Below are 21,750 nucleotides of genomic sequence, written 5' to 3' on the forward strand. Positions count from 1 at the left end.
TGAAGCCTCGCAAAACATTTTTACATTAACCATATTCTGAAGGGGAAAATATGCTTCAGTCTGTACTCAGAGTTCATCAGTTCTCTCAAAGTGGATAGCATTTTTTCATCATGAATGTTTTGGATTTGTTGTCATGAATCAACATATTGATCAAAATAGCTAAATCTTTAGAGTCGATTATCATTACAATATTGTTGTTGCTGTGGAGATTGAGCTCCTCACTTGATTTTGCATCAGTTCATATAAGTCTTACCATGTTTTTCTGAAACCATCCCTTCTATAATTTCTTATAGCACAGTGGTATTGAATCGTAATCTTGCCACAATTTGTGCAGCCATTCCCCAAGTGATAGACAATTTCCAGTTCTTTGCCACCACAACAAGAGCTGCTATAAATATTTTTGTACATTAAGCCTTCTTTTTCTTTGATCTCTTTGGGATATAGACTTAATAATATTTCTGGATCAAAAGGCTTGTACAATTTTGTAGCCCTTTTGACATAGTTCCAAATTGTTCTGGAGAATGGTTAGACTAGTTCACAACTCCACCAACAGTGCATTAGTGTCCCTATTTTCCCATATCCTCTTCAGTACTTATCATTTTCCTTTTCTGTCATGTTAGCCAATCTGATAGGTGTGAGATAGTAATTCAAAGTTGTTTTGATTTGCATTTCTCTAATCAGCAGTGATTCAGAACACTTTTTTCATATGAATATTGGTAGGTTTCTTTTTTCTGAAAACTTTTGTTTTCATATTCTTGTTCATATTCTTTGACCATTTATTATTTGGGGAACCAGCCATCATCTATTACCCATAGCATGCTATTGCCACTACTAAGAAGTAGTGAATAAGAATTCAAGTTTAGCTAACAATAACTGATACATATATAAGTCAGGCCTGAAGGTTTGCAAAGTACTTTTTAGCAGCCATTTCATAGCATCATGGGCACTATTATTTCCATTTTGCAGATATTGAACTTCCTTACATGTATAATATGACTAGCCTAAATTGGTATAGTAAACCACTGTTTATAAAATGCTTTCTTCACAATATGAGATTGTGAGGCTCATAGTCCAGGAATTATCATGTACAAATGAAGAGACCCAGGGATTTGTCTATAGTTACATTTTAGCACTTGAATGCAGACTGCTCAAAAAGCATGTTTTGTTTTGTTTTTTTTTTGTTGTTGTTTTTTCTTAAATTACACATACTTCAAGCTCTTAAAATAAATTTGATTAGCCCCTTGGGAGTGATAAGGGGCAATTCATTTTAGAAGGGTAGTCTTGGCTTTTTGCTCCACTGGGGACAATGATGTTTTTAGAAAAGGCTGACCTGTAGGGGACCAGAATAATTGATCAGTCAATTTTGTTCCAATCCAAGTCTGCTTGATAGGCTCCCCACCACCACCTAATTTTCTTTCCCTCCCTGACTCAGTGCATCTGTACCTTCCTTTTCTTCCTAATTGTGGTTTCTCCTAATGCAAGATTTCATCACATTGGATATTTTTTGGTTATATTTAGTACCACCTAAGATAAATATTTGCCTACTGTAATTTCTCCTTTTCTGACATCCTGTTCTAACATTAAGAAATGATTTCTGAGCTCAAGAAGATGGAGTACTCCACCTATTTCTTTCTCCACTGAGGTGTTCCTCTGATCTATGGACCTATGTGGAGGGTCTGAAACAGATTCAGTCCTGAAGAATCTAGCCTCTAATGAGAAGTTAGATTCCATTTTTCTAACTCTTTTACTCATAAAACTCATACAAAAGTCACTTAACTTATAAACTATTATAACCCTCAAAAGAGGGCTTGTAAGTGGCACACAGGATAGAGTTAGGAAGACTCATCTTCATGAATTCAAATCTTAGATACTTCCTCACTGGGTGACCCTGGGCAAGTCACTTGACTTTATTTGCCTCAGTTTCCTCATCTGTTAAATGAGCCGGAGAAGGAAATGGTATCTGAGAAGAAAACCCCAAATGGGATCGTGAAGAATCCGGTACCATGAACAACAACAATCAACCTCAAAAGAGAATGGTATTTACATCTCAGCAGGAAATAGAGCAGTTTGTGAGACTGTGGGAGAACATGGCATAAGGCCTCTTGCTTCTGTTCTGTCCACACAACTTTAGTCACCCCTTTACAAGTGGTCCCTGGCTGCTAGTCAGCCTCTCCTGATATATCCCTGGACCTCTCTAATTCCAAGTGTGACTACTTTTATATCAAGATTTATATTCAATCACCTACTTAAGAATCATAAAAACCTACAGAGAACCACAATCTAGGCTCAGGCTTAATAGAGTTTCCTGCTTTAGCAGCAGCTTTCTGAGTATCATGACCATGATGCCAGAAGGGGCCAGCCCCTTTGTACCCATCAATGAAAATGACACAGTTACTGGAGGACACTTGGAGAGTCCAAGGAAGAGAGCCAATCAGAAGCAGTTTTTCCCCCTACCATGCTGCTATTCTTCAAGGGAGGCCTAAGGGACCCTTTGGATCTTTGGTCATACAGAGGACAAGACCTGTTAGCACTAGGACAGCCAGGGCACTGGGGGCCTCCTGTGGGTCCAAATGCTGGATGGATCGTGGGATAGCTCAGAAGCAGGCTGGGTATATCTGTACATGTCTTGTGTGGCCCATGTTATACAAGCAGGCTTCCATGTGTTATTTTTACCTCAAGGAATGAAAGTTCTGACAACAAAGTAAGTTTTCAAAACACACCTTTTTCCTTCAACAACATGTTGATAGAATAGTTTGTATTTTCTATAGTAAAGCCTTGCCCATAGTGGGTCTTAATTAAAACTTGCTGACTGACGGATGATGGTATCTGCACACCTCCAGGACATTCCTTGTCTTTCATCAGGGAGTGCAGAGCCTGATTCACGGCTGTCTTTTTTCAATTCCTGGCCTTCTACTAGCAGCATATATGTTGATGCTCCATCAAACAACATAACCTCACAGTTCCTCAACTTTAGCATTTCACATGTCTTCTGCTTCCACCCCGACCTGAGCCACAAGGAAAATCATGGTTTTTTTTGGTTTTTTTATCTTGTCATCCCTCACAAATGCCCCCTTATCATATGATAAGTGTCAAGACTCAACCTTGGATCATTCCTACTATTTACTTGCTACCTTATACAGAAGCTGCCAAAAACATCTGGAGAAAAACCACAAAATCACATAAATATACTATGCTGCTCCGTTAATGCAAACAACAACAACAAAAGATGAAAATAGTATGCTTTGACCTGTATTCAATCTCTATAGTTCTTTCTATGGATGTGGATGGCATTTTACATCCCAAGTCTATTAGAATTGTCTTGGATCAATGGATTACAGAGAAGATTGAAGTCAGTTATATTAATCATCACATAATCTTGCTTTTACTATGTACAATGTTCTGGTTCTGCTCACTTCAGCATCAGTTCATGTAAGTCTTTCTAGGCTTTTCTGAAATCAGTCTGCCATTCATTTCTCTCTCTTTTTTTAAAAAGGTTTTTTATTTTCAAAACATGGATATTTTTCAACATTCACTCTTGCAAAACCTTGTTTTCCAAAATTTTCTCTCTCCCTTCTCCACACTCCTTCCCCTAGACAGCAAGTAATCTATGTTAAACATGTGCAATTCTTCTAAATATATTTCCCATTTATTGTGCTGCACTAGAAAAATCAGATCAAGAAGGAAAAAAATGAAAAAGCAAAAAAAAAAAAAAAAAAGCAAGCTAACAAAAAAAGGTGAAAATACTATGTTGTGATCCACATTCAGTCCCCATAGTCCTCTCTCTGAGTATAAATGGCTCTCTCCATCACAAATTAATTGGAATTGTCCTAAATCACCTCATTGTTGAAAAGAGCCAAATCCATCAGAATTGATCATCACCTAATCTTCTTGTTATTGTGTACAATGATCTCCTGGTTCTGCTCACTTCACTTAGCATCAGCTCATGTAAGTCTCTTCAGGCTTCTCTGAAATCATCCTGCTGATCATTTCTTATAGAATAATAATATTCCATAAAATTCATATACTATAACATATACCATTTCCCAATAATGGGTATCCAGCCAGTTTCCAGTTCCTTGCCACCACACAAAGGGCTGCTACAAACATTTTTGCACATGTGGATTCTTTCCCTTTTTTAATGATCTATTTGGGATTTTTCTAAAAAAATTATCTTCCTTTCTTAATATATTTTTCCTCCTCACCTATCCAATGAGCCATTCATTCTAACCAAAAAAAAAAAAAATTAAATAAAGAGGGAAAAGAAGCTTGCTTTGTAAAACTTAGCAAAAACTCAACTAAATCTAATAGTATATGTAACAAATCATGGCTGTAATCTTCCATTTCTGAAAAGAAGGAAGATACATGATCTTCTTTCTAGGACTAAGATTCTTGTCCATTGAATTGCCTACCATTCCATTTCATTGCTTTGTTCTTTTCATTTTCCCTGTTGTAGTTATTGTATATCAAGTTGTCCTACTGTTTAATTTTGTGTCACATCATATCAGTCTTCCCAGGGTTTTCTGAAATCCCTATTTTCATCACTTCTTATGGCACAGTAATATTCTATTTCATTCATATGTCGTAATTTGTTTAGATATTTTTTAAATGATGGGCATATTTTTATTTTTATTTTTTAACTCTTTGCTACTACAGATTATGTTAGTATATATGAGATTTTTATTTCTGGTTTTTATTTCCTTAGCATATTTATCTAGCAGTGGAATCTCTAGATATGAACATTTTAGTTACTTAAAAACACACATCTATCCATGCATACATGTATATATACTGAAATGCTTTCCTGAATGGTCTATCAAGAGCTTGTTAGTATGCCTTTCTTTCCTTAGCTTTTCCAGCATTCACTATTTCCATCTTTTGTCATTTTTTTTTTATCAATTTGCTATGTGTAAACTAAAACTTCAAAGTTGTTTTGATCTTCATTTAACTTATTAGTGATTTGGAACAATCTTTTGGTTATTAGTAGTTTGTAATTCTTCTGACACCTGTTCACATCTTTTTACTAATTATCCATTGGGAAATGGCACTTTATTTTATCTATATTTATATCCAATAAATATTAAGTTTTCAGCTTTTTATCAGAGATATTTAGTGCAAAGATTTTTCTCACTCAACTTTTCTTTTTTTTATTAGTTTTATAATTATAATTTTTTGACAGTATATATGCATGGGTAATTTTTTTTACAACATTATCCCTTGTATTCACTTTTCCAAATTTTCCCCTCCCTCCCTCCACTCCTTCCCCTAGATGACAGGCAATTCTACACATATTAAATGTGTTACAGTATATCCTAGATACAATATATGTGTGTAAAATCAAATTTCTTGTTGCACGGTAAGAATTGGATTCCGAAGGTATAAGTAACCTGGGTAGAAAGACAATAATGCAAACATTTTACACTCATTTTCCAGTGTTCCTTCTCTGGGTGTAGTTGTTTCTATCCATCATTGATCAATTGGAACTGAATTGGATCTTCTTTATGTTGAAGATATCCACTTCAATTAGAATATATCTTCATACAATATCGTTGTTGAAATGTATAGTGATCTCCTGGTTCTGCTCATTTCACTCAGCATCAGTTCATGTAAGTCTCTCCAGGCCTCTCTGTATTCATCTTGTTGGTCATTTCTTACAGAGCAATAACATTCCATAGCCTTCATATAACATAATTTACCCAACCATTCTCCAATTGATGGGCATCCATTCATTTTCCAATTTCTAGCCACTACAAAAAGAGCTGCCACAAACATTTTGGCACATACAGGTCCCTTTCCCTTCTTTAGTATTTCTTTGGGATATAAGCCCAGTTCACTCAACTCTTCTAAGTAGTATTCATTTTGTTTTTTCAAAAGTTTAGGGCCGCTACACCCAGAGAAGAAACACTGGGAAGTGAATGTAAACTGTTAGCACTAATATCTGTCTGCCCAGGTTACATTACCTTCGGAATCTAAAGTTTTTGTGCAACAAGAAAATGGTATTTACAACATGTATTGTACCTAGACTAGATTGTAGCACATGTAGAATGTATGGGATTGCTGTCATCGGGGGGAGGGAATGAGGGAGGGGGGATAATTTGGAAAAATGAATACGGGGGATAATATTATAAAAAATATATATATAATAAAAAATTAAAAAAAAAAAAGTTTAGGGCCACTAGATGGCACAGTGACTAAAGCACTGGCCCTGGAGTCAGGAGGACCTGAATTCAAATTTGACTTGAGACATTAACATTTAATATTTACTAGTTGTATACACACTCTGGGCAAGTCACTTAATCCCTATTGTTTTGCCAAAAATAAGGGGAAAAAAAGCTTTTCAAATTCATGTGACAGAAATTATTCATTTTTGGGAGACTGCCTCTTTCCTTGTTTTGTTAAAACTTTTCTATTAGCCATACCTATTGTGGTATAAATTATAGGATACTTTTGACAGAAATCTTCATTGTAATAGGATTTAAAAAAGAATTAATATATATGTGGAGTGTATGCATATATGATTCCATATGCCTTTGGATATAGTGCCTTACAACTGACAGAACACATCTTGTTTATTGGAAGCAATATTAGGCTAGTAAAAAGTACCCTAGGCTTAAATTCAGAGAAACAGTTTGGAGCTGCCCTTCTGCCATGACTGAACAAGTCACTTAACCTTTATGATCTATTTCCTAGTTATCAGTGAAATGGGAATAATAATACCTACAATCTCACTAGTTTTTGTGAGCAAGCAATATACTCCATAAATGTAATTGTTAATTTCCACATACTGCCAAACATGTTATAAGTCATGAATATATGAGCAATAATAATATGCCTGAATGACCAATATGTATAACTTGCTAAATACCAGGAGGGACATTTTCTTGCAGTTGGTCTTTTTATACATAGAAACATTGAGTACTCTCCATAATTCAAAGGATGTCAATTATTATTTTAGGAAGCTAAACTAGCCTCATTGGGCTACTTTTTATAATAAGCTCTCGCTAGTATTATAATTCTGGAATCATTTCCATTGGAAATTCCCCTTTCCACACCAATTTAAAAGGCAGCTGGTGCACTTGGCTTCAAACCAAAACCTGCTTTACCAGTGATTCTCTAAATTTTATTTACACTGATTCTTATTTCATGTGTAGTAGGCTCAAACTCTCACTTTCCCAGGTGCCAGATGCTGGTTTGGACACACTCCAGTGGAAAGTGCTTTCCTGTAAAATACTAAAAGTGAAGTGCTAAATACACACATGCACACACACACTGCCATTTTAGTTCAGGCTTGCCCCTACACATCAGTAACACTAGCCAAAGGAAGTAGTATAATCATGAGTTCACTATTTTGCCTGAACTTGCAAGTCCCATGATGCCCTCTTCTCTTACCATTCCAGCTAAATGGACTTGCCCTTTTTCTGACAGGTAACGTAAATGCTTACAGTATTTGTGTATCGATAAGCTTGAGTTTAAAGTTATGTTTAACATGCTTCAAATAGTGCTTTAAAACATGCTAAGGGCTTAATAAATGTTTTTTTTCCTTAAGATTATACCATTTCAAACTTTCTAAAAAATTCTTTTTTGTACTCAATATTATTTTATTTTTACTAATCACATGTAAAAATGGTTTTCAAAATTCACTTTTGTTCAATTTTGAGTTCCATTTTTTCCCTCCCTTCCCTTCTTTCCTTCTATCCAAAACAGCAAGCAATCTGATATAGGTTATACATGTACAATCATGTTAAACCTATTTCCACATTAGTCGTGTTGTGAAAGGAGAATCAGAAAAGGGAAAAACTATGAGAAAGAAGAAACAAAAGAAAATGAAAATAGTATCCTTCAATATGCTTTCAAATTCCATAATTCTTTTTCTGGATGTGTATGGTATTTTCCATTGTGAATCTTTTGGAATTGTATCATCGTACTGCTGAGAAGAGCTAAGACAATCATAGTTGATCATTGAATAACATTGCTGTTACTGTTACAATATTCTCCTGGTTCTGCTCACTTCACTCAGCATCAATTCATAGAATTCTTTCCAGGTTTTTCTGAAATCTGCCTGCTCATTATTTCTAATTAAAAAATCTTATTCCATTACATTTATAGAGCACAACTTGTTTAGCTATTCCCTAATTGATGATCCCTCAATTTTCAATTCTTTGCCACCACAAAAAGAGCTGCTATAAATATTAATGATATATTTTGATCATAAAGCTGCAGCTTTCACACACACAAATTTTGAGACATTCAGGAACCTTTAGCCATGTTATGTAAACATCCCAAGTGAATTAATTAAAAACCCAACATTTCATGTATAATTGCACATACACATCTATGTACAATTAGGCAATAACCAGTTAATAGTGACCAACACATTGATGGGTACCCCTTCCAAAAACTAACATGGAAATCCATCAGTGCTGCGTATTAGGGCAATGCTTTTCCTTGTAATTAGAGGTAATCCTCTATCCCAAGATTTTCACATGAATAGTGAGCTGTAACAGTACTAATGGTTAAAACAAGGAGATATAAATTGTATCTTGTTCCTCTCCTCTTGGCTTTCCCTTCAATATTTCCTTGGGTTATGTGGTAACATTTTACTGAATTGAAAATCCAAGTACTGCCTTGTTCTACACTAAAAAAATGAGAATCTTAGCCCTGAATTTTCCTTCCTGTGCCAGAAACTTGTGGTTATGTTCTGAGGCTTAAATTAGCTCCCGTAAAGCATTTTAAGATTGTTGGTGGAAAGCCACTATAGAAAATCAAAATATTCTGCTTGGCACAAGGTAGTGTCTTGTTTTCATATTGGAGTTTGGAACGTAGACATTTGTTTGGGGATTTGTCCACTAGATGGTGGTAGAGTCCAATAAAAACTTTTTGCTATTTCTGGGTTCTCCCCATTTAAAACCCTAAGGTTGGGGGTGCCACAGTGTTTGGTAACTGTGATCTTGGATCTGGACTTCAAAACTTATTCTTGATACTCATGACACAGAGTAGATAGAGGTAAAGAACATTTTGTGAGTCAGAGGATCTGGGTTCAAATGTAAACAGCACTGGATAACTCATTCTGGCTCACTCAGGCCCTTGGTTTCCTCTTCTGAAAAACGAGGGGTTTGGGACAGATGATATTTAAGGTTCCTTTCTGATTTCAGTCCTAGGATCATCTGAGTCTTCTGCCTGCTGACCTAGAATTCTGAATCCCAGAGGCTGTACAGAAATCAGAATCATCATCCCCGTGCCCGCCTGGTAGAAGTGGAAGTGCCCCTTGGTGTCCCTTAGGTGCTCATCTCAGATGGTGAGGTAGCTGAGTATGGGATGTGTTGAGATGTGCACTTTTTCTTGATTCGCTTCCCTCGTGAATGCCCTCCACTCGCTGCTCTGAAACTGTTGGCCTGTCCCGCAGAGTGGAGCCCTTCAGTGAAATAAACCAGTGAAACCAACAAGTGTTGATTTACTTATGTGCTAGAAGGATGCGATGTTATGACTCGCTTCCCATCTCCAAGGAGTTTATGATCTAGTTAGTAAAAAAAAAAAAAAAAAAAAAAAAAGGTTCAGGCATGGGTCCCTAACGGCGCTGACTGCATGGTAGTGATCAAAGGTGAAATGGGAGTTAGAGGAGAGAGACGCTCGTGGGACGGAATTGGAGCCTTAGGCTCACGGAGGAGTAGAAAGGGCCGTGGAGGACCAGCATTCCGCGCCCCAGTTTTAGATGTCGGCTGAATGGTCCCCTCGGGTCCTGAGTGAGCTTGGCTGGATCGCCTCTGAGGTTTCCTCCACTTGTAGTGCCTAACAACTTGTGGCCGGGGTGGAAGTGGGACTTGGTTTTGAAGGAAGGCCAGGATGTGGGGAAAGGGCTAAGGAGGGGGAGGGGCAGGGAATGATGGGACATGAGGGGGGTTTCTGTGAAGATGGAAAGGCTGAATGAAAGGTGCTTGGCAGGAGTGCTCCCTCGAGCTGTCCTCCAGCTCTGAGTCGAAGAGCCTAGGAGTGTTCCGGAGAGCAGCAACTCCACTGAGGACTCGGGTCGAGTCCCACCCCTGCCGCTGGATACACTGGCTAACATTGTATGTTCCGGGCTGGCACCCGCTAAGCGCTTTGTAGTTGTTTCTCGTGTTATCCCCACCACAGTCCTGGCGGGAAAGCACCATTAGCGCCTCACGTTTTACACAGGAGGAAACGGAGACAAATGCAGCTAATTGCTTTGCCCAGGGTCACTAGTCAGTGTCTGGGGCCCGGACTGGAACTCTCCTACCTCCGGTCCCAGCTCGCACCTTGACGATCTGCTTCTCACACTCCTTATTGGTCAAAGAAGGGGATGGGCCTCTGGGCCCCCGGATCGAGGATCCTAGGGGCGCCCGGACCCCCAGTGCACGCACGCTGCCCTCCTGGGCGGCCCCTTCTGCTCCCACCTGGCCGCAGCCCGGCCCTGCCTGGAGCCCCCTGGGCAGCTGGCGCCGCCGTGGCACCATGGAGCCCCCTAGCGGCCCTGGCGGGGCAGTCGGGCGGCGGCGGCGGCGTGGGGGCGGGGAGGGGGCGGGCGGACGGCGCCGCTCTCCCAGTCCGCATTTGCCGCCTGCGCGCCGGCTGCCCGCAGTTCGCTGGGTCGGAGCCTCGGGACGCGGCCGGGCAGGCAGCCGCAGCTTGCGCTCGCTCCAGGATGTCGGGCTTCCTGCTGGAGCTGCTCGGCGAGAAGCTGGTGGCGGGCGGCGGCGAGGAGGTGGACGTGCACTCGCTGGGCGCCCGCGGGATCTCCCTGCTCGGGCTCTACTTCGGCTGCAGCCTGAGCGCCCCCTGCGCGCAGCTCAGCGCCAGCCTGGCCGCCTTCTACGGCCGCTTGCGGGGGGACGCGCCGGGCCCCGGGCCGGGGAGCGGGGGCGCCGCCGCCGCGGCCGCCGCCGCCGAGCCGGAGCCCGAGCCGGAGCCGCGTCGCCGCCTCGAGATCGTGTTCGTGTCCTCGGACCAGGACCAGCAGCAGTGGCAGGAGTTCGTGCGGGACATGCCGTGGCTGGCGCTGCCCTACAAGGAGAAGCACCGGAAGGTGAGCCCCCGGCGCCGCCGGCCGGCCCGGCTCGTCTGCGAGCGCGCAGCCCGGCCGGCCCGCCCTCGCCTCGTGCCCCCGGCGCGACCCTTCTTTGCCCGCTCCCCGCGCCGCCGCTCCGAGCCCGCCGCACCGCCCGCTTCGCCTGGGGCTGAGGAGACGGGGTCCGGGGGCTCCGGGAGAAGCGGGCGGCAAAAAGTTTGACATCCGCGCCCCGCCCCCGGCTCCGGGTGGCTGCGGATTCCCAAAGTGGGGCTGGCTGGACCGGGAACGCCGAGACCCCCTCCCCGCGCCCGCGGTCCGGGGGGGGGGGGGCGGCGTCGGGGGAGGATTGTCCGGGCTCGCCCAGCTCCTTTCTCTCCCCCCCCCACCGCGTTTGCGCCATTGACCAGCTCCGACTGCTTCCCAGTGGCCCAGCGCGCCCCCTTCCCTCTTCCCCAAGGGATCGGGACGCGAAGGAGCTTCTTGGGCCCCACTGGGGAAATCGGTTTCTCCCGCTGGAAGGATGGGGCCCGGGCCGGCCAGATGTTGCCGGAGGGGCCCCTTCCTCCCCTCAGCCTATGGACTTCTAGCTGATAGATGGTGTTGTGGGGGAGGGGGTGGCCCCCTACCCACAATGCCGGGGCTGGGAGGCTTCCTCCTGTCCCTCCCTGGAGCCAGCTTCCAGGACCGGCACCGCTGACACCGTGCCGCGGTGCTCGCGCCCGACGCGCCTGCCCGGTGAGAGGGATCCTGACAAAAGCTTAGGAGAGGCGCCCGGGAAGGCTCCCTCGTCCCCGCGGCGTCCCCTGCGCTGCGTCAGAGGAACCGGGGGCTCTTTTCTCCCTGTGGGATGCTTGCCCCAAGAAGCCCCCCCGCCCCGCCCCCCCCCCCCCGGCTCTGCGTTAGCCCCCACTCCTCTCGCTCCTCCAGCCCGAGGGAGAGCCGCCCGTGCCCGGCCCCGCGTCCATCCCCTTCCGAGCGGGTGCGGGATTTCTCGTCTTAGATTCGGGTCCCGAGTGTGGTTGGACAGCAAAATTCTCTGGAATGAGAAAATGGGCGACAGTGACACTGGGCTGTGATCGAGTCACTCTGGAGAATCTTGGATTAAAAGCTATCTCTGAATGGGGCATTTATGGAACAAAATGAAAAGTTTGGAGCCAGATGTTCCATTTTAGTGACTAATAAAATCACGCCAATCGTGAATCGTTAGCTATTGACCTTTTCTTCGAAGACATTCAGTTTATGAGGCGATGGGGGAATTGTGTAGGAGAAATCTCTGGGGTCACTTAGTGTAGACTCGTGGCTTATGGAGGAGTAATCTGCCTAAAACCTCAATTAGACTGAAAGAGCAGAGCGAAAATCTCTCTAGGAAGTGGTCTTAAATGCCCGGAATCACTTTGTTCTTTGAGAGCTTGGAGATGGATAACACAATTTAATAAATTTGGTGTGGGGGAGGGGAGTCGACCCCTCCCCACAGTGCCGGAACTGGGAGGCTTTCTCCTTTGTACTTTTGTAAACTTGGCGTTGGGAAGGCATCTCACCACTTCAGCATCTTCATTTGCAGGCACTGAGGTAGAACTGGAGACAGACCTGTGAAAACTGGTACTCCTCCTCATCACTCTGCCCTAATTGAAGAAATTAACCTTTTTTAAAAAATATATTTTTATTGATATCTTTTGTTTATACTTCACCTACATTTCCTTTTGTATCCTCCCATCTACAACTCAAATGGAGAAAAAAATTGGTCAGTAACATTACCCAACATAATTATAAATTTGCCTTTCTGCAGTGTTCCACATCTCTAGGCCACCCCCCCCAAAAAAAAAAAAGATGGAGGAAGTGACAGAGGTTGTTTCTTCTTTGGGCTCAGACCTGGCCATTCATTGCATAACATTTGGTTTGGATCGTTTTGTTGTTCTTTGTATTTACGTTGTAGTCCATGTGTATTGTTTTCCTGGTTCTGCTTACTTCAGGCTGCTTGGGCTCAAAGAGGTTTTTCTGTGCTTCTGCTTCTCTCTATTCACCATATTTTATAGTATAGCAATTAAATAAGATAAATTTGGGGATTTAAGCTAAATCTGGATTATTTTGCACACTTTCTATATAATCAGACATTTACATGACACTTTTGATATAGCATTTTTTGGTTTAGCCACACATTTGTTCACAACAATCACATGAGACAGGTAGTGTGTGAGCCCTGTTAGACCGGCTGTCCAGATTCAACTTGCCCAGGCTTACATAATCTGGAAGTTTCCAAGACAGTATTGAACCCTGAGAAGAGCCAGGTGCTCTGACCCCAGGCCCATTGTTCTTTCCACTGTGCAACTAGTTATTAATATGTGCAAATTATAAGCATGCGTGACAAATAAAAAGCACTAGGATGTTTGTGTTGGTTATTGGTTGTTTTTAATAATTCTTTAAGGGGGAAAAATGTCAGGTTATTTACCAAAAGCATATTTTATGTTCCCTATGGCCAATTTTAGTGTTCCCTAGCACTAAAAAAAAAAAAAAAAAAAAATCAGTGTTCTTATTGAACAGCTAAGGAAATTGATTAGCATTTGAAACCCTGTACTCCACTGCCAAAATATGCTTAAAGTAAAATCTTTAAAAGATTAAGATCTGTTACTGGGTATTTTTCATTGATAAACAATGGAATGGAGATTTGGAGGAAAGTTTGTTATCTTACACATTAGAAAATGAATATTGTATAGTCTCGTGGATCTGGGCTCCTTTGGTTAGAACACAAATTCATTCAACAATTCATTCATTTCTGGTAAATGCTTACTGAGCGACGGAAAGAAAATTGTATTACAGATGCCAGTAGTTGAAAGTTCTTTCCATATGGGCCAGTTAATTTGATATAGGAAAAAGCTTGGTGACCACAAACTCCACACCCTTTGTTTATAACATAGTGAAATATTCTGCAAAACTCACTCAATGCAAAACTCATCTCTGCTGTGGAAACAATGCTGCTTGGGGTTTTCTAATTGGATTTCTTGACTATAGATTAAAGATGCTGGGATCAGCAGCCATTTATTAGTCACCTCCTGAATGCCAGGCTATGCTTAGAAAGATAAACAGTCCAGCATTATACTCTGTTGGAGAAACACCACATAAAGAGCCATCTATAGTTCACGTATATCTATCTTTTGCATATACATTCACAGAAAATAAACAGAAGTTAATTACTCCTGAGGATAGGGAGCTCTGAAAAGGCTTCATTATCTAGGAGATGAGTTTTGAAGGAAACTTAAAAGACTTTCAAGAGGCAGAAATAAAGGAAGAAGGCATTTGAGGTTGGGGGTGAGGGTGCGTTCTGCCGTGGCCCAGTCCAAAGGCCTGTTATGAGTGAAGGGCAACAAGTGGGTCTACAGTATATGAAGGGAAGTCATGTGTAGTAGGTCCGGAAATGCGAGCTCTTTGGGCTGGAATCAAGCAGCGAGTGCACATTCCAAAGCATCTACAGTTCCAGGTTCCCTCCAGGGCCTGGGCATCTAGTTTAGTTTCAGATCTGGAGGCTTGTCCCAGGAGTCAGAGGGGCTTTCTGTTGCCAAAAATGGAGTTAGCAACAGGGAGCCAAGAGTGCTTTTTGAACAGAGGACTGACATAGTCAGACATGTGTGTTAGAAATATATCCCTTTGGCAGCTGTGGGAGAATAGATGAGAGAATGGAGAGACGGAAGGCGGGGTGTCCATTTAGGCAATTGTAGTAGTTCAGAGAGAGACTCTGAGGGCCTGAAATCTGGCTGTGTGAGTAGAGAGAAGGAGGGACGGTGCTCAAAGTCAAGAATACCAGGCAGTTGCCTGGATATGTTGGATGTGGGCACTGCCATGGTCAGGGAATGACATTGATGTGGCGAAGCTGAGGGCCTGCAAAGGTTTTAGGGCCCTGAGCAGATATAACAGTTAAAAAGAGGAACGGGTTTGAGTCTTTGTAAGTGACCAGGAACCTTTTCAGGGGCTCCCCTTCCTTTTCTCCCTCTCCCTGTCCCTTTCCGACTTGTGAAACAGCAAGCCTGCCTCATCACTGAAAGTGACACTGTAGAAGCAGCATGATTCTGCTCTTGGGGGTCCATGACTTATGGCCGTGATTTCAGACATTTAAGTTCCCTCCTTGTGCAGGGCAGCACTAATGAATCCTAAGCTCCCAAGAAGTGTGTATTCAACTGGGGGACATGACACGTACATAGTAAAATAAATACGCGGTCATTTGGGGAGGGAAAAGTCAGGCACCAGCAGATGGAAGGATTCAGGAACAGGGAATGAGCACGTGAGCTGATCTTTGAAGAAAAATGAGTGAGTGCATTCTAGGAAAGGGTGTCAGCTCGTGGGAAGGCCTGGAGATGGGAAATGGGATGCTCCGCAAGCCAACTAGTCATGGCAATATGCAAGTAGAAACACTCTAGATAGATTTCTGATGACGTTATAGCATGGCTTAATTTTCTGAAATTGAAGGTAGTGGAGGCCTGGGAGACATGACATGTAATATAATTAATACTAATATAAATGATAGAGTAGAGAAGAGAGTCCCTGCATAGTGCCCTAAGTAGAGCTGATTAGGATATTTCCCTTCTTCCTGGACTGAGTCTGCACTTTTTCTTGGATTGTAAAAACAGCTTTTCACACTGAAAGGAAACAAATGTTAGAGATTATGAATTTTTCTAAATTTCCATTAACTTAGCATCAGGAAAGTAATAACTAGTATTCCTTAAAGCCCTCCACATCCTTCTTCTCAGTGAAAAAACAGGATTATGGTTCTAATTATTTACTGTTGGCATTTCTCTAAAGAAAATTGAAAAATTATGCAGGGAAAAGAAAATGCCATGTGGTATTTTTTTCTATTCACTTCCTTTTTCTATAGTAAGCAGCCTCAGAGACGAGCCTTATGAGTTGTGTGCATTTCTGTTCAGCCATGTACCCTTATAAGAGCTATGAAAAAATAATACATGAAAAGATTATTGGGTCTTAGCTGCCCCCTCCAAAATTTAATCTGTTCATGCTTGTTTTAGAAGGGGCTTTTAAAAGTAATTTATGCTTGAGGTTTTATATGTCATTTTTTATGTACCACTGATGTTATGGAGCTGACTGGAAATTTTAACCAAGAGATAATAGTATCTTGTAGGTTCAGTTTACTAGGGCAGTTATATCTTGATATTAGATACATAAATACCAGATTTATTTGAAAGCATCCTTTTCAAACAGACAGAATTTCTTGGATCAATAAGTAGGTTTTTGGTCATTTTTATTTCTTATATGTTAGATAGAAGACAGTGCATTTTTCTTTGGAAAGTTGATCTACATGTGGACTTTTGATATTTAGTATATTCATCTAGCTCAGAAATAGTTGAGAAATCATTTTCATCCTTCTCTGTGACAAAGAAAGTTCTAACTGATGTTCCATCTGCAGATCATTGGGCTAATGCTTGCTGATCATTGGATGCTTAAATCTGGGCTCCTAGCATTCCTGTTTTGGCTTAAAGGGACTGATCTCCTTCCTTAAGACAAGTGCCTTCCTCTTTATAACTCTTTATGACTGTGTTGAGTTCCTGCTGTTTAGTTCCAGTCTTCACAAGATAAACTAGGAGTCAACTCTGATCTGTAGTGTTTGTGGGTCATTTCTGGTCTGACTAATACACTCATGGAAGACTGGTTTATTTCTATGGCTACCTTAGAAGATTTTTAAAAAAATTATTTTATCCATTACCTTTTTATCTTGAATGACCCTGGAGGTCCCAGAAAAAAGCACACAAAAAACCAGAACCTTAGGTCCTCTTTGAATGATCAGGAAAGATCTGCATACAATCTGTCTTAAAAATCTCTTTATATAATAAATAAATCCTTTAATTTTTTTTTTAAATTTCCCCATCCTCTGAAATGTACATGACCCATATCAAAAGGTAATTTTAAAAAAATTATCCCTGTTAAAATGAATTTGGGCCTCTTTTTTTCTCCTTTTTCCCTCTCTCTCCTCCTTTCTTTTCCCCTCCAAAAAAAGATATACTTTTAAATAAGAATTGGAATCCGTCAATTAAGTTAGTTGAAGACTATGTGAGAAAAATTACTAACCTGTCTATCTCCTTTGATCTGAGCATCTGTTTCTCAGAAATCAAAGAAAAAATTTCCATATATTTTAAAATATTCATAGCAGTACTTTTTGTAGCAGCAAAAAACTGGAAAAAAATAATGGGGAATGGCCAAACAAATCATGTTACCTGAATATAATAGAATATTATCACATATTAAGAAACAATGAATATGAATAATTCAGAGAACCTGATGTACTACAAAGGAATCAGAACCTGGAGAATGATATGCACAATTATTTAAATAAAGATAATACTAAAAGACAACAACAATCAGATCATATGCAATGACTGATGTTGATTTCAGAGGACTGATGCTGAGCATGTTTCTTTCCTCTCAGCAGAGATTGACTGTGGGATTGACTCCTGGTCAGTGTGTTGGTTAAGTTTAAAAAGTTATTCTCATTTGACAAATGTGAACAAACATGAACATCTTTATATACAAAGAATAGGAAAAACCCATTATATGTAAACCCATAATTCTTTATATATAATTTATTACTTTTTGTTTTTAAAGTATGTTCTAAATCAACATATCAGTTCCAAAACTATCCTGTTTGTCTGTTTCTCTCTGAGCCTCCTCCATTTCTGTGCACTTTTAAAAGATGCTTCATTAACACATTTTTGACATTTCTATTAATAATTTCCCCTCTCCTAATTCTCCCTTCTTCTCCCAAAAAAGGAAAAAAATCATCACATAAACAGATCTACATATCTAGAAAATTTCTGTCTCATTCTATATTTTAATCCATTCTCTTTTTCATCAAGCAGTTACATTGATTAAAGTTAAATTTTTCAATATTGTTTTTCTTTACAATTTTATTGCCATTACATCATTCCCCTGATTCTGCTCACTTCACTCTGCATTCGTTCATACATATCTTCCCATATTTCTCTGAAACCCTTCCTTTCGATCACTTTTATAGCACAGTTATATCTACATACCATAATTTATTGAGCTGCTCCTTATTGAATTTCAAAATTGTTTCATGTTTTATTTTTAATAAGAGAGAAATATAAAGGGAATATATAAGCATGGAACTGTGGCATATATACAAATTGCATCAGTAAAATATTTTAAAAATAAAGTGTGGCTTTGTAAGGATAATCAAGACAAACGTGTTTAGAAAAAGTATTATATACACTCAGTACATACTGTGATAGGAAGAGCAAGACTTTAGAGAACATAAATGCTCACTTCAGAGAGAATGAAAAATAGCATGGGATAAAAGGCTACGATAGTTACAGTGTTTAAATGTTTTCCTGGAAAATAGGTTGGAGATAGGTGTCATGGGAGGCTGTTTTTCAGAACTATGCCCAGTCTAGTTTTAAAAGACTTAAGCAATGATTTTTTTCTTTCTCTTTTTTCACTTTTGATCTGATTTTTCTTGCATAGCATGACGAATATGGAAGTAAGTTTAGAAAAATTGCATCGATTGCTTGCTGTCTTAGGGGGGGGAGGAAGAAAAATTTGGAACACAAGGTTTTGCACAGGTGAATATTGAAATCTTGCATTTATTTGGAAAAATAAAATATTATTGAAATGTAATTGGGAAATGTTTAACAAATTAAGTAAAAGTACAATATAACATTAAAAAATAAAAATAGAAGACTTAAGCAAAATGTCTTTCTTCCCCCAGGAGCTGACCTTTTCAGATATTTGCCTCAGATTTTTTTCATTTCTGCTTTCTAGTTACTTAATCACACCCCACATACCTTGGAAATAAATCATAGTAGTTGGTTACCACAACTTGAGGCTTTGGAATTTATCAAATTACACAATCACCAAGTCATTGGAAGATGGTGGTGACTCCTGCTCTCCACCAAAACTCTCCCCCCAAACAAACCTAATAACAATTAATAGCCAATACTGTGAGAAATTTCCAAATGTATTATTCATTCATTGGGTATTAGAGGGCCTTGCTCTATGCACATCATTGAAACCTCCCCCTCTCCCCATGATGGGGTATGGTGGGGGACTAAGTACTCCAAAGAAGTAATACTCCAAGGACTACGGGGACTGAATGTGGATCACAACTTAGTATTTTCATCTTTTTATTGTTGTTGTTTTCTTGCTTTTTAAATTTTGTCCTCATTTTTTCCCTTTTGATCTGCTTTTTCTTGTGCAGCATGATAAAGGTGGAAATATATTTATTTTTTTATGTTTTTTTATTAATTTTTATAATTATAACATTTTTTGACAGTACATTAGCATAGGTAATTTTTTTTACAACATTATCCCTTGTACTCCCTTCTGTTCCAAATTTTTCCCCTCCTTCCCTCCACCCCCTCCCCTAGATGGCAGGCATTCCCATACATATTAAATATCTTTTAGTATACCCTAGGTACAATATATATATGCAGAACTGAATTTTGTTGTTGTTGCAAAGGAAGAATTGTATTAGGAAGGTATGAAAATATATTTAGAAGAAAAAAAAAGAAGTCATACTCCTGAGAAGGTTAGACTCTCATTGGAAGTGAAGATGTACAAATGAAATGGCTGAGAGAACAGGGCATCGTAGGAAATCTCAGTTTCTTTAAGCCCCAGGATGTCACTAATAATGACAGATTTTCCTCTTTTTTATCTTCTAGTCTGTCCACAGGCTGTTTAGGCCCCTGAAGTCAAAACATGATGGCCTCCTTGTAAGAAATGGTTACAGGGGGCAGCAGCTTTTGAATGTCATTTTAAGGTGCACAGTTTGCAAAGCACCATATACCAACTTTAGCCTCACAGTCACTTTGCCATTAGGTACTTGCCTCTGAATGCCATTATCATCCCTATGTCATCCCTTATTATTCTCATCAGCTGAACAGACAGATTCCCAGAAGCTCATGATTGGTCCATGGTCCTCTGGCTAGTAAGTGGGTGGAAGGATTCCATCTAAGATCTCCACCGACTGAGTACATGTGCCTTCCTCTGTACAGCTGGCTCTCCTTAAAATCTTGTGGTTGCTAAGATGATTAAACGTTATTCTGCTTACACTAGTCAGTTAGCTTTGGTCAGTTTGGTAGATTACAGGCTTGTGTTTTCTCCATATTGGAAACATGATGCAGCAGAGTGAATTAGCAAACATCTGTAGCGGAGGAAAATTCCTCTCTTTTGCTCGAGCAGGATGGGCTTTGGATTTCTGTTTGAAAGGTTTGCTCAGAAATCAAGCCATTTGAGCTCCAAAGAACATCTTGCTTAGGTCTGCTTTTGGCTTTGGAATTCATCAAATTACACAATCACCAAGCTGTTGGAGGGTGGTGGTAACTCCCCCCAAAAACAAAAGAAAAAATGAACGAACGAGCGCAACAACGACAAATAGCCAATACCATGAAAAATTTCCAAATGTATCATTCATTCAGCAGTATTTGCTTGCTGTATTGATTTGTAGTCTGATGGTGGTTACAATAGCTAAGCCAAAGTAAAGCCAAAAATGAGGGTTGGGGGACGATGTTGTTGATTTCCATTGTTTTTATCTTTTGTCCCCTTTTGCTCATCTTATGTCTGTACAAGTTTGAGGAAGATTTAGAATACCCTAGTATTTTGTACAGAAAGACAGATTGAGAGATGCTATAAGGCAGAAATGTCATGCACATCACCAGTGACAATTCCTAGGGGAACTGGAAGGAGATAAAAATTTAACAAAAATACAATAAAGCATAGCTTACGTTACATTTTAAGACTAATTCAGTATGTTCCCAGGGATCCTTGTGTACAGGTTAGCCTCTCATTTCTATTTGACTTTGACATTTGATGTGCTTAGTGGTTAGAATGTTCCCCTTAGCATCAAAAAAAACTTCAGATTTCTCTTCAGGGACTAGAGGTGTGATTCTGAGCAAGTTGCTTAAGTTTTCTGTGCTTCTGTTTCCTCATTTATGAAAAGTAGTGGCCTCCAAGGACCTTTTCTGGCTCTGTCAGTGACCCTGTAAACCCTGGGCTTTATTCTCCACAGTCCTAATGCCCCATTGGGTCTGGGGAGCAGAGGGCAGGGGGATTGCCAGGACTCATGAACAAGGGGGTTTCAAAAATTGAACAAGACCTCTCTGCAGTTTTGTTTTGAGGAGCAGGTTAAAAACTGGACATCCCATCACCCTTTCTATCCCGTGATGGCTGAGCTGGGAGGATTAGCAGGAAAAGAAAATTTGCTGCTGTACTTTATAGCTCCTTATTTCTCATCCGTTCACCTGCTTAATGCCCTGTGCTTAATTAATTAATTAATTAATTTTACCTTTATGCGTGTTTAAGGACTCTATTGAACAAATTGGTTTTGAATTGATTTAGTTTCTTACTGGCAAGCCTTCTGACTTCATCAGGCTCCTTTGTTCTGTTTCTACCTTGTGTTTTACTATTTTCTAAATAATTAATATCTTATTGAATCATTCGATCCAACCAACATTTATTTAAGTCCCTAGTAGCTGTAAAGGGCAGTGCTGGATGTAAGTAAATAGAAGGAAATTTGCAGCCACCAAAAGATTATAGAATATCAATACATTTTATTTTTGTGAAGAAAAGCAGAATGAGAAGCGAAACCATGTGGTTATCCAGCTAAATGGGGATGATGGTTCTCTTTTTCTGAGATTTGGTGGCATTGTAAAGCTATGAAATGAGAAAAATTTTAAAGAATCAAAATGATTTTTACCTCTCTCCTCTTCTTCCAAAGT

The 21,750-nt window shown here is 40.4% G+C and overlaps 1 protein-coding gene across 1 annotated transcript in view; it reads left to right on the forward strand.

Annotated features, from left to right (window-relative positions):
- Positions 1-10,552: 10,552 nt before the first annotated feature.
- NXN (nucleoredoxin) overlaps positions 10,553-21,750 on the forward strand; it is a 143,208-nt gene continuing 132,010 nt past the window's right edge. Inside the window, exon 1 of the mRNA XM_074263810.1 lies at positions 10,553-11,035. Coding sequence (XP_074119911.1) covers positions 10,655-11,035 — 381 coding nt within the window. The 5' untranslated portion in view covers positions 10,553-10,654. The remainder of the gene's footprint in view (positions 11,036-21,750) is intronic.

The sequence above is a fragment of the Sminthopsis crassicaudata genome, chromosome 4, assembly GCF_048593235.1.
Source record: "Sminthopsis crassicaudata isolate SCR6 chromosome 4, ASM4859323v1, whole genome shotgun sequence".
In the NCBI taxonomy this organism is placed as follows: Eukaryota; Metazoa; Chordata; class Mammalia; order Dasyuromorphia; family Dasyuridae; genus Sminthopsis; species Sminthopsis crassicaudata.